This window comes from Sturnus vulgaris, chromosome 4 (assembly GCF_052056855.1).
Source record: "Sturnus vulgaris isolate bStuVul1 chromosome 4, bStuVul1.hap1, whole genome shotgun sequence".
Lineage (NCBI taxonomy): Eukaryota > Metazoa > Chordata > Aves > Passeriformes > Sturnidae > Sturnus > Sturnus vulgaris.
Window position 1 is genome coordinate 27,473,476 of NC_142246.1, and position 12,455 is coordinate 27,485,930.

Below are 12,455 nucleotides of genomic sequence, written 5' to 3' on the forward strand. Positions count from 1 at the left end.
TCAGCTGAACTGTCCTGTGATAGGCTGGGAACACTGTGGATTGCTCTCTCTTTTGGCAAAACATACCTCACACTGAATCGATCTGCAAATAAAACCTTATTTACTCATTTTCACTGATGTTTTCAATTTCATGAGATCACTTTAGCTGTTACAGAAATCTATTCAGAAGAGCCAATTACTTCAGTCTGTCAATCCAAACTCCAAGTACATTCCATGTGTGCCAGACTTAGCAGTATGACCAAAGAGTGTATGTATAGGTGTTTGATTAAATTTGAAGTTTCAGGGAACAACAGTGGACATGAAAATAGGTTTCTAAGAAATATCAGTAGCCTGATGTTCTTAAAAATACCAACACCAAGTATTTTACTTCAAACAAATTCCTTTCCTTGTCATTATTTTCTTAGGAGTTTTGGTACCCCATACACTTTACTATATGTCCCTCTCAGAAAAAATTTGGAGTAAGTAGTGACACTTCCAAGATACATTCTTAAGCAAGGGCTTTTAAAAAAATCTGTTGTTTGAAGTTAAGATCTTAAGTTGGTACGCAGGCACTTAACATTGGCTTGAACACTTGCTGCTGTGTGCACGGAATTTTAAAATGTACAGATATAAAGTCAAAAGATAATGATTTCATACATATGCCCCAGGCTAGTGTTAAGCAGTGTTTCAGAGAAGTGTAAACCCCAAAGTTCTTGATTATTCACTGCCTTAGCCTAGGCATATTTGGGCTGCAGACATAAACTCTTTAACTGTGCATCCACAGTTTTCTGTATCCACTCTCACAGATCTGTGTGACAGAGAGGGCAGCAAGTTGTTGGAGCATAAACATAAGCCACACTCTGAAAATTTTCCCTAGTTTTAGCATATCCCACGTCCCTTTTATACTATACAAGACACACATGAGAGTAAGGATTAGGAGACAAATTACTAATCTTGCCTCATGAGCCAGAAAACAAGATAATTAGTGATGGTGACAGAGTGCCAAAAGAGAACAGAGCTTGTATCAGTCTGAGTGGGTGAAAGGAAAGACTGTGACAGCATTGCTCGGGTGGCCTTGTGAGCAGTGCTTCAAACACAGAGTAAGATTAAGCATATTTGCTGGCAACTGTCTATAGCTTCACTAACAATGCAGATGGAGCCAGTGTTTTATCCATGCCAAAAACTGTCGATGGCTGTTCTGTTTGGCTCACTCTTCTTGTGCCCTCTCTCCAAAACTCTGAAAGGTGCTTTAGAAAAAAAGCCAGGCTCCCTACCCACATTCTTGGCTCGCCAAAAAAAAAAAAAAAAAAAAAAAAAAAAAAAAGGCACATGATGCTAGTCACATCATAAAGAACATCTGATGCAAACAAAGCTGTATTGATCTGGGGGTAATTTTTAATAAAGTGGCTCTAGATTAAACTTTATTGCTCAATGTTTAGGTGCAATATTCTTGAATTGACTGAGAACAGGCTGGGAGCCAGAAAACTGCTGTCATTGATCCATGATGTGGCCTTCACCATTTAATCTCTGTAGAGCACTGTCCTCACTGGAAAGCAAGGATCAGCAAGACCACTTGCATCATCCACCTGCCCATGCCTCTGTCCCAGGGCAGAGGGGTGGAATTCTCCCTTAACACCAGCGGGCCAATGGCAAAGAAATGGAGATCTCCTCCCCATGGAGGGGAGCCCAGGGACACTCTGTCACCCGGCTGTGTGATGTAAACCCCTGCAAGCTGCAGATGCAGATACGTTCTCAGGACGGGCTTTAGTACATTGTCTCCATCAGGCAGGCAGTCTTACAGATCAATTGTCTAAGCATAGCACCCTGATATGTCAGTGTCCTTGCTCCTTTTGGGGCTAATTCAAACACTCTTGGCATCAGTCACTTGGGAATCTTTCAATAATTTCAGTATTTTTGCACCCTATATGCAGGTCGCTGTCTTGCCTGTTCTGCTGCATGAACATTTGCTGGTAACTAGATATCTTACACCCACCATCAGTGAACCATTCTACAAATTCTGATCCATGTTAAAATAACATGTAACCCATAAACTTATACATTGCAGCTGTTATGTGATGTTCTGGATTTACTTTGTAAGTGGGTACACTCTGCTCTTAAGCCTATTACTTCAGATAAATGGTAGCTTTAATGTATTAAGAGAGGAAATCTTTAACAGTCGTTATCATCAGTGGCATTCTGAACGAGGTGATTGTCAAGACAACACTCAGAACGGGTTTAGTTAAAAAGAACTCTGTAAATTATTATTTTTTACAGACATCCTTGAATATGACAGGGACTTTGCCAACTCCACCCCAGCAGCTCTGGAAGCTACACAAATAAAGAAGGAGACGATTGATATAGGTAGGTCAGGACTTTGTCATGATAGTTTTAGCAGGACATTCTACTTTACTGGGCACTGCAGATTCCAAAGCTTCATATGTTATTCCAGCAAATTACACTTGTTCTACTTCTAGATGATGATAAATTATGTCTTTTTATTTATTAGTGCAAAAAATGTATGAACGCTTATTTCTCCTTCCCATAATCATAACAAAATCTTATTTTCCCAGACAACGTGCTCCTTTTATGATGAATATGATTAGTCTGCATTTGATTGTGACACAAATATAAACGGTTTTCCTTATACAGTTGCTAGAGAGGATAAAATGGAAAGGTAAATAACTGTGTCAGAAACTCAGAACATTTTATACCTTGTCTGTATTTTCATACTACTTCAGGACTGCATTTAATATCAGATGAGTTGCTACCAAGCAATTTCCATATATATATTCTGAACTATTTTAAATATAAAACTGAAATCAGCACCTCAGCAATATGTAGAAGTCGTACATTCAATGATAAGTGATCAGGAGAAGATTTTTTTTGTTTAAAATGTGAAAATTTAACATTAGAACACCGTAGGGATATTAATATTCTGGAATAAATGAGCATAAAACCCAAAGAAGATAATGAAAGAAAGACATCAGAGGACATAATGATGGCACTGAAATATAGTGACCTGACACCCAGGATCAAAATATTCTGTACAGCAATGCTGTTTGTATGCAGAAGTTAACAGAAAAAGAAAATAAATTTTAGTGATTCTATGAAGAGCAATTCTTTGGCCTTTGACACTGAAAGTTTCTACCATAAGAATATTTCTATTGTATGCATCAGGCATATTCCAGGAAAGAGCTTTCTTTTCAAATATGTTATCTGTAATTTGGATGTTGAGACGCCCTATGCAACACACCCTTTACAGCTGTTTGCATTGGCAGATCTTGATTGTGAAAGACAACTGTAGTGACTGTGACACTGAGGACAACATCAGAGCAATGCCATCACAACAATGACACACAGAAACACAAGTGACACTGAGGATAAAGTAAATCTGTGACCCTGAAAGTTGAGACATAGTGAGGTCACACGAATGCAAAGTGAATAATAAAATGTCATGCAGCTCAACTGACTGCCTCATATACACAAATTCCCTATCATGTAATATCCAATTGAACACAGTAATCATGCAAGTCAGCACTACACAAGTGCCATTGCCAAAGACAGGAAGAGATCACATAGTCCATATGGTTGAGAGAATAAGCACAGAAATGGAAGCCATGGGGAGGTTGGTAACAGTTTAAAAAAAAAAAAGTAATCTCTCAGGAGCCTAGGAGTAGACGTACAGCTGTGTTTTGGCCCATTTCCAACAGGTGCAAGTGTTAAGGAATATGCAGACAAGTGTCAAGGAAGGAGAGACTGTGGGGACAGTATGTTAAGAGAGTGTTTTTGATTGTCTGGAACTCATGATGGTGACAGTAAGGTTGAGGATATATGGGTAAGAATCAGGACCAGGCAACAAGGCAGGTATCCTGGTAGAAGTCTGTTTCTGACCACCCAACCAGGGCAAAGAGGCAGCTGAAATATTTTAGAAGCAGCTGGGAGAAGTCTGACACTCTCTGGCTCTTGGGGCAGACTTCAGCTTACCAGATGTCTGTTGGAAATAGACACAGCCTAGGACGTTCCTGGAGTGTGTGACTGACAACTGCCTGACACAGCTGGTGAAGGAGCCAACCAGGGAAGATACCCACTGGACCTGGTGTTTGTGAATAAAGGACTGGTGGTGACTGGAGGCCTCTTGGGCACAGCAGTCACAAAATGACAGTTCTTGGTGAAGGAGGGAGGTCAGCAGAACTGTCAGCTTGGAATTAGGCAGTGGTGAAGTCACTGTCCCTGAAGGGATTTAAATGACATGTAGATGTGGCACTTAGGGACGTGGTTTACTGGTAGACTTGGCAATGCTAAGTCCATCCTAAAGGATTAGTGCTTCCATCCTAAATGATTCCATGATTCTGTGATTCTTCAAGTCTATAACTAATGGGTTAGACTGAGGGCTTAGGACACTTTTAGGTGGAAACAGATGTTTCCTACAGAGGATGACAATAATACTAGCAATTTATTTGTCTAAATCCAAGCCTATTTAAAACTGTATTTCTATAGATGATGATTCTACAAGCACTACCTCAGAAGACAGATCTTGTACACCAGTAGCAAAACGGATTGTTGGGACAGGTGAGTATTAATTTCCATGCATTTATTATGAAAAAAATCACATTGTAATTTCAGTACCAAAGCTGGAGCAATCAGATCTCTACTGTAAACACAGCTCTACTTTTCTACTCCTAATTCCATTCTAGCTTTGTTAGTAAACTTAAAAATTAGTTTCATAGCTCTTTTCCTTTAATGAGCAAAACTTGTATTAATACTGTAGTTCAAGTTTGCCTTCAGTACATATCTAATGAGCAGCATCTGCCTACATCCGACTATTTTTGAGTCTGAAGATTTTTTTTCTTCTGTTGAATCCCAAGTAGCCTTTTCATTTGCATGTTGCCATTTTAATTTGAAACCACACTTCTCATCAATCCTGAGGTTTCTAAAGCTTAACGATTACTGCTTTCCTACATGTTGGATACATCTGTCTTTAATTTAAGAACAACAGTGGCTCAATTATAGTGACAAAATGTTCAATTTTAGATGCCTTGGAAAAACAAGAGATTCCACTTGCTACGCATTTGGCATACTTAAGAGAAAACAATTGTGTATGGATACTAAAATTATAAAGTTAAAAAATAAATCATTAGTTGCAATTATGCTTTCATATATGTATATTTAGCATGTATTTATAGCACTTTTAGTTAGTTGTTTTTTTTATTTATATTTTCAGACAATCACATTCCCTTGGAAGAAGCACAAAATCACTTTACAGTTATTACGGTTAATGATACGGGAGCAGGAAAACACTGGAGTGATAATGAAGTTAGGGCTCTGATAAACATATGGTCAGATGAAAAGATACAACAAATGCTTGAAGGGGCCACAAGAAATAAAGAAATATTTGAGGAAATTGCCAGAAGGTTAATGAAATGTGGTATAGAGAGAGACTGGAAACAATGTCGCACCAAGTACAAGAACTTAAAATATGAATACCGTGCACTGCAGAAAGAAAATGAACATCTTGGAAATCCCAGGAGAAAAATGAGATTTTATGATGAAGTTGACTGTATCTTAAGAAGACAGCCTCTGGGAACCTCAGGCTGGGGGTGTGAAAGCTCAAGTCTCCTATCAGGTACTAAAAGCTTCAGTGATGAGATAAAGTGCTTCAAGTGAACTTTCTAAGTTGCTTGTTGGAGCCATGCTGTAGGTGTGAAATATGTGGCCAGAAATGGGGAGGGAAAATAACTGGGGAAGCTGTATCTGCATGGTCACACAGGGAACACTCAGGGAACTCAAGTGGTACATGGAGACATGTAGAAGTGAGAATATTAGCAAAAAGTGAAAGCACTGAAGTGTTCAGTGTTACTGGAGAATCTTTGCTCTTGAAACTCTAAGTGACATACAGTGAAATAGTGCTGGAACACATGGCAGGTTTTAGAAGTCATACAGCAGGCATGTAAAGTCTAACGGATAGAGAGCTGCAAGCTCATACCATTTGGAACTGCAGAAGTCAGTAGCAATCAAGCCAAGTGCAAGGACTCCAAAACCTCCAAACTATATTAATTCAATACATACTGGAGTCAAGAGAGAGAAAAATCCAGGGCAGTGAGGTTTATTTGAGCCCTTGTAATAACTGTATTAATTTTACTAAAGCAGATTCAGTTTTCAAAGTAGAGTTTGTCTCTATCTTAGTATGAAAAACTCTCTGATCTAGGAGCCACACAGTGTCTGCTATAAGGGCTCTCGTGACTGGCCAGCTGCTTCAGACCTCAGGGTCACCTGCCCCTGCTCCAGGCAGTTTAGGTGTTCTTGTAGAAGTAACTGAACCTCTGCAACTTCGGTTTCAGTGACTTAAGGTAATGCAGAACTAATAGTGATTGTTCTCAATATGTTAGATAATAGTTTGCAATAGTACAAATGTTAGTTGAGGACTTGAACCATTTCTGCAACAAAGTTCAGATGGACAGCCTAACAGAAACTGCTGAAACCAGCATTAAGCCAGCTGTCCTCTATCATGAATCAGAGCCCTAGTGTGGTGTCCAAGGACATCATCCAGTTCTGCATTAGTTGTGGCTGGAATGACCTCCATGGAGCTGTGGGATGACAGTTCTCCCCTGCCTCAGTCTTGTGCTCGATCATATTCTCAAGACATGTATTTTCTTCCAAATACAGAAACCAAATATATTACTGCTCGTTTCTACTCTCCATGAATTGAGAGATATGGGATATGAGATAAGGCATATGTCCACACCAAGAATATTGTCAACACCAACAACCAACCTGGCTATTTTATATTTTAGCATGCTGGAAAAGGACCATGTGGAGTGACCATCACTCCATCTGTGAATACTGATGGAATGGCCAGTAAAACAGTAACTTTTCAGAAAAGAAGCTTCAGTTATTAATCTGAGGCATCTGCCAAATAAATGTGTCTTGTCCTAGGGTATTCGCTTTTGTAGTATAAAACTTTTTGGTATGTGACTGACTGTGCTTTGAGAATCTCGACAAAACACTCAGTCACCTTGTTTTTTCTCTTCTGAGTTTCAGTGGGAGATGCTACAGACACAAGATCTTTGAGTATCAAGAGAAAAACATGGAATGATGGTAAGAGCCCCTGACTTTTAAAACTGTCTATACACTGCTGTTGAATTGGATGCCAGATTCTTATATCCAGTATTCAAACAGTTAAAAATCAACAAAATCAAACAAATCAACAATCAGCAGAACAGTTCTGATAAAAATGTAGGCATAAGGAAAATTGCAATTTATTTATTTCAGTCCTCATCCCTAGTATAAATGAGGTAAACATCAGGCAAAACTTACTTGATTTATAGGAATCATATGCAAAGAAAATATTTAAAAAACAAGATGTCTCAATTGTGTTGCTTAAGGGAAAGTGGAGATAGACACAGTTGTGAATGTGATTTTCTCATATTACACTACTGTGTCTGTAAGCATGTCTAATGTGTTGTACACAAGAAAACAGAATAAGACAGCTGTGTCAAAGGCAAGATAGACTAGAGAATCATGGAGAAAAAAAAATGATGCAAAGATTAGAAATATGTGGCGTGTGATCTGATATGGGGAAGGCCAGCAGCTTATTTTTCTTCCTTTAAAACTGACAGGCCATAAATAAAAAGAAAATCAAACAATGAGGAACAAAAAAACTTAGTTTTAAGGAGCTCACCACTATTTTTAATACTAAAATGGTATCTACAGACAGATGAAGAGAAATGATCTGAACATTACATTTTTGAATTCAACCTGTTTAGTTCACCACCACAAACTGTACTAACACTATTTAATCACTCTGTGATTAAACAGACTTTCATTTATTGCCTATTATATAAGTACCTCTTGGAAAGGGCTGTAGGCAAAACTGAAAGTTTGAGATATAAGTGATTTTTACAGGATCTGCTGCATTCCTACTCTCCGTTATACAATGATCTCTTATACAACACCAGGCAATGCCTGCCAAAAGAGCAGACCAGAAGAACAGCTTTAGGAAAATCCAGCATGTGCTAAACTTCAGTGTCAGCAGTTCATTGACTTGTGCACTCTAACCACGTACTTTGCTTTTGTCCACAGAGGTGTCACCTGTTCCACTTAAGAAAAGTGCTTCTGAAAACACCATACTTCACTTCCAAAAACTATTAACAGAGAGAGTGCACACGGTAACGGAAGGCAAAAGGTTACTGTTTGAAAGGCTTTGTAAGCAGGAAGAAATGCAAGACCTCAACACAACACAGCTGTATGCTGATCCATCAGCCATACAACAGGTTGGTTTCATGAACTTTCTATGAAATTAACATGCAAATAGGTTCTGTCAAGTAGTATGAAATGAAATACTTAAGAGTGTATGTTACCCACATGAGTACATGAGCTTGCTTACCTTTAATAGTCACCTTCAGTCATTTAAACTAAAACAAGGTGTGAGTTTCCATCACAATCCTTAACTAGCAGGTGTTAGAAGTGATGTCAGTTAGTTGAATAAAAAATATGACTTCTGCCTATATATCTTGGTTCACCTATGTGCCACAATTAACAGCCTTAATTGAAAGAAAATAATACTTTAACTGATCAAACAAAACACGTACAGTTAAAATTTCATCCCATCATTGCCAATTACCATTTCCACGGTCTTCCTAACAAGTTAGTCCTCTGCAATTAACCAATGTGTTGAAGCCATAGGAGAAGTTTTTGATTAGGCAGGGCTGGTGTGGAAACCACAACTCTAAACTCCTTAACCTGCATTTACCCTCCTCCTAGCCTCTCGCCCTGCTCATGCTGGTGTGAAGGAATATCCCCCTCTGCCTGCTGAAGGCTTGCAGCAATGTGCAGCACTTAACTGGAGAATTCAGTGAGCCAGAAAGAAAGCACACAGAATTGATGCCACGTAGAAGGGGCACGCATGAGTTATGGTCCCTGTTCTGGACTGGGCAAGGGGTCTTTTATGTCCAGTAACCCACAGAAAACATAGAATCTGTGCAGGGAACAATGACATGCTAAGAGACAAATGCCAGATCATGACTGTTAGTCTGCAAAATCCTACTAGCCACTTCTTCATTTTGTGGCTGTGTAAGTACCTTATGGTCTGTATTACATTTGCAGGGTTTTTCTTTCTGTGTATTCCAGCAAAACAACTTTATGGATCTCAGTCATGTTTGGGCATAGACCTACACAGCCCGGCCAAAGCCAGGTCTGGGCATAAACAAAGGCAGAGCTCAAGTCAGTCAAGTCCTTATTGCAGCAGCAACAGCCACCAGGTTTGTTTACACACAGAGGCCTAAATTCCATCCAAGTCCCTCTTCATAAAACTTTACATAAAAATATTATTGGATATAATGCGTTATTTCCTGCTCTGTGCTTAATCATTTCCTTGTCAATTCTTTTATGAGAGACATTACGAAGGCAAATAATTTCCACCAAACTGCATTTAATCTGCCATTTGACTAGAATTTTAAAAACAATTCAGAGAAGTCAGGAGAGAGATCCCTAGAAAATAATCGTTTTTTGATCATGTTAATTTACACAGTAACATGGATACATAGTTTTTTCAGTGTATGCTTATCTACCACTTTTCACATTTTACACTAATTTCTCGGTATAAACCTTCTTTGCTTTGTAATACTGTCACTGAAACTATAATTTCCAACAATACTAGTATCATCACTGGTTTAAAAATCTTTCTTCTCTCCCTCTTTACAATGAGTTGGTTCAAAGGTACACCCTTGAACTTGCATTTTATTACTTGCATACAGAAGTGTTGTCTTTGGAAGGAGGACAAGGTTTGCCCCTGCCATGACAGTAGTCAGGTATCCCTATAGAACATGGTGAACCCACTGAAGACCTCACCATTCCTACACTACTAAAATCACAGGTCAGTTCTTCTACATGGGAACTAGAAAAACATGTGACCCAACCTTAATTCAACCAGTACATTTAAGTTTAGTTCAATTATGATTTAAATTATTTGAAGTAACTGTACTGAAAATAAAATGAGTAACTTACATGTTTTGCTCTACCTTCTCTGTTTCATGAGTGCAAGGCTGAAACTGACTTGGTAATTCATTTCAACAAGAAGACTCCCCTTTTCTCCATGCTACTCTGAGTAATCCAGTTCTTGCTGGATGCCCTATAAACCAGTTCATCTCACTAACCTCACACAAGACTAGCCCATCTAGTAAGAAAAAACCCTAAGTGGTTTTTCTGTGTGAGTTGAAGCACATTCTCAGATGTGTCAGGACTAACTCTGAGCAGCTGAAAAGTTATTTTTGTTGCAGTGTGCCTGTACTTTTAGAAGAAATACTAACCTCATAGAAGCAGTTAGCACTGCAGAGATGACAAACTTAATTTTAAATTCTGTGTGATGCACAAGGATCCAAATCTTTCCAAACCTTGCTGTCATTCAGTACAATGGCCCCTAAATCCCTCTTTATCTCCTTCCAGAAAATAAAAAAATAAAGACTTTTAATTCATTAAAATCAGCAGACCTTTCAAGAATATGTATCTGTTTTTAAATGCTGATATTCAGGACAACACAAAAGCACTGAGGAAAACGACTCGCTGAATTCTTAGCATGTCAGAGCAGAGAATTGCAGAGCACACTTGCAGTCTTTACTTGGAAATTGTTCGTATCAACACTAGGTGGTAGACATGAAGCAAGAACTGACAGAAAAAAAAATAACACAAGTGTGTTTACTTTCCAAGTGAAGAGTTTTTTTCCTCAGAAAACTTTTCAGAAAGCAGGATTTATCTGACAAACAAATGTCCAAAGAAGGTGAACTTCCCTTTGTGTGGGATTCCTCTTCTATTCTGCTTTGTGACTGCAAAGGATAGCTTGCTTTTCGTAAATGTTTTGTCAGAAAGCTGTCTTCTGCCCTGCTGTTCATTTTCGATCAAAGATAGTTAAGAAATGTCAGATGCAAGATGAGGCATTTGGCATCATCTGACATTTGTGTGCTACTCCCATTTATACAGATAACAATTAATTTCCTTGAGACAGCTAAAGTGATATCAAGACAACCTTTCTTCACTTTGGTTGTATTTACAATTCCACGTAACTTTTTGCTTAGAGACAAAATTACCAGGAATGTTGCACGTTTAGAATTCTGGCTGTCTAGAGTTATGATCTGTCTCCATTGGACAGCATCCCCAGGGGTAGTGACAATGGGCTAAATAGAATGTTGCTAGGCCAAAGGATTTCTCAAAACATTCCCTTCAGAAATAGTATTAGTTAATCCAACTCATCCTTCCAGTGTATTTTTATATCCACTCAAGCTTTTGCTGTGGCTAGGCTTTCTGTGATCACAGCTTTACATATATTACAGTCACACAATATACAGACACACTTATGGGCCAATGACATGGAAGGGTGGGCCACCATCTGGCACGTGCTAAATGGTTATGCGTATGGAACTACCATAGGACTGCAGCGGTTTGGGAGGAGAGCCTTTCTTAGATATAGATCCTCAACAGAAAGGCCAGACCGAGCCATCTTGTCCATGTAACTGATCCTGGGAATCTTAATATAAATTAGATCATGAAAAAGTTCCAGGGTAATAATCAAAACCAAATAATGATAGCAAGAGCATCAATCCTATAAATAATAGGGATTTTTGGTATTCTCTTTCCTCAAATATCTACATTATTGCCAGAGGGCCATTAAGATTAGTTTGAGGGAAAATCTGACTCCTCTCCAGTTTGCAAATGGCAACACTGAGATTTTTGAGTTGTAGCAGATAAATGGAACTATTACCACTCTGACCTACATTAAAAACCTTCATTCTTCTCTAAAGCACGTTCATTCATTAAGATGAATGGAACACTATACACATCTTTGATAGGGTTGTTATTTTGGAAAGTCCTGTGAATGCCCTTCTAGATTATTCGAGAAACTGTTTGGGGCAAAGGCTTTGAGAATGAGCTTCAGGAAGCAGAAATGCTTGCACTGATGGTGGATCCACAAGCATTATCTGCATGACTGGCTTTAAAGACTCTGTATTCAGAGTCATCCTGTGTTTCTCAGGCAGCTAGGTCTCTTTTGTGTTGGCACAAGCATCCACATGGCCAAGCAACCCTGCTTTTTTTATTTTTCCTAATGGGAATGGTAATGTAAGACATGGCAGATAGTGAAGCCAGGAGCGTTTATATGAACTGAGCTACCCAGTGATAACTAACACAGGTTGCTGTGTACAACCCTCCCCCTATGCATTAGGCTCAAAGGTATGGGCAGACAACCCAACCGAGCAATCCTGTGAAAATTACTGGGGAGCTGTATAATGCCTACATGGATGACTTACCTACAGTCAAAGTGAAGAAGAATGAACAGTCTCACCCCAGCTCTCTAGTTAGGTTAATGTAATGGAAGGTCTGTTGGCCACAATAAACATAATAGAAACGTCCTCTTGTATCTCGTTTGGCAACGTTTCCCTCCTCTTTCTTCCTCTCCTTCTTACATAGTCTCATTCCACCTTACTCCACAT

The 12,455-nt window shown here is 38.9% G+C and overlaps 2 protein-coding genes across 7 annotated transcripts in view; one reads left to right on the plus strand and one right to left on the minus strand.

Moving 5' to 3' along the window:
- Positions 1 to 12,455, minus strand: part of PPAT (phosphoribosyl pyrophosphate amidotransferase) — a 42,139-nt gene that overhangs the window by 24,807 nt on the left and 4,877 nt on the right. The window lies entirely within an intron of this gene.
- Positions 1 to 12,455, plus strand: part of PAICS (phosphoribosylaminoimidazole carboxylase and phosphoribosylaminoimidazolesuccinocarboxamide synthase) — a 40,306-nt gene that overhangs the window by 12,460 nt on the left and 15,391 nt on the right. For 2 of the 6 annotated variants that reach the window (XM_088163399.1, XM_088163403.1), the window contains 5 exons: positions 2,254 to 2,340; positions 4,477 to 4,548; positions 5,201 to 5,602; positions 7,012 to 7,074; positions 8,059 to 8,249. In XM_088163399.1, the coding sequence (XP_088019525.1) occupies positions 2,254 to 2,340; positions 4,477 to 4,548; positions 5,201 to 5,602; positions 7,012 to 7,074; positions 8,059 to 8,249 (815 nt within the window). The remainder of the gene's footprint in view (positions 1 to 2,253; positions 2,341 to 4,476; positions 4,549 to 5,200; positions 5,603 to 7,011; positions 7,075 to 8,058; positions 8,250 to 12,455) is intronic. The other 4 variants (XM_088163402.1, XM_088163404.1, XM_088163400.1 and 1 more) reach the window with 3 other exon arrangements.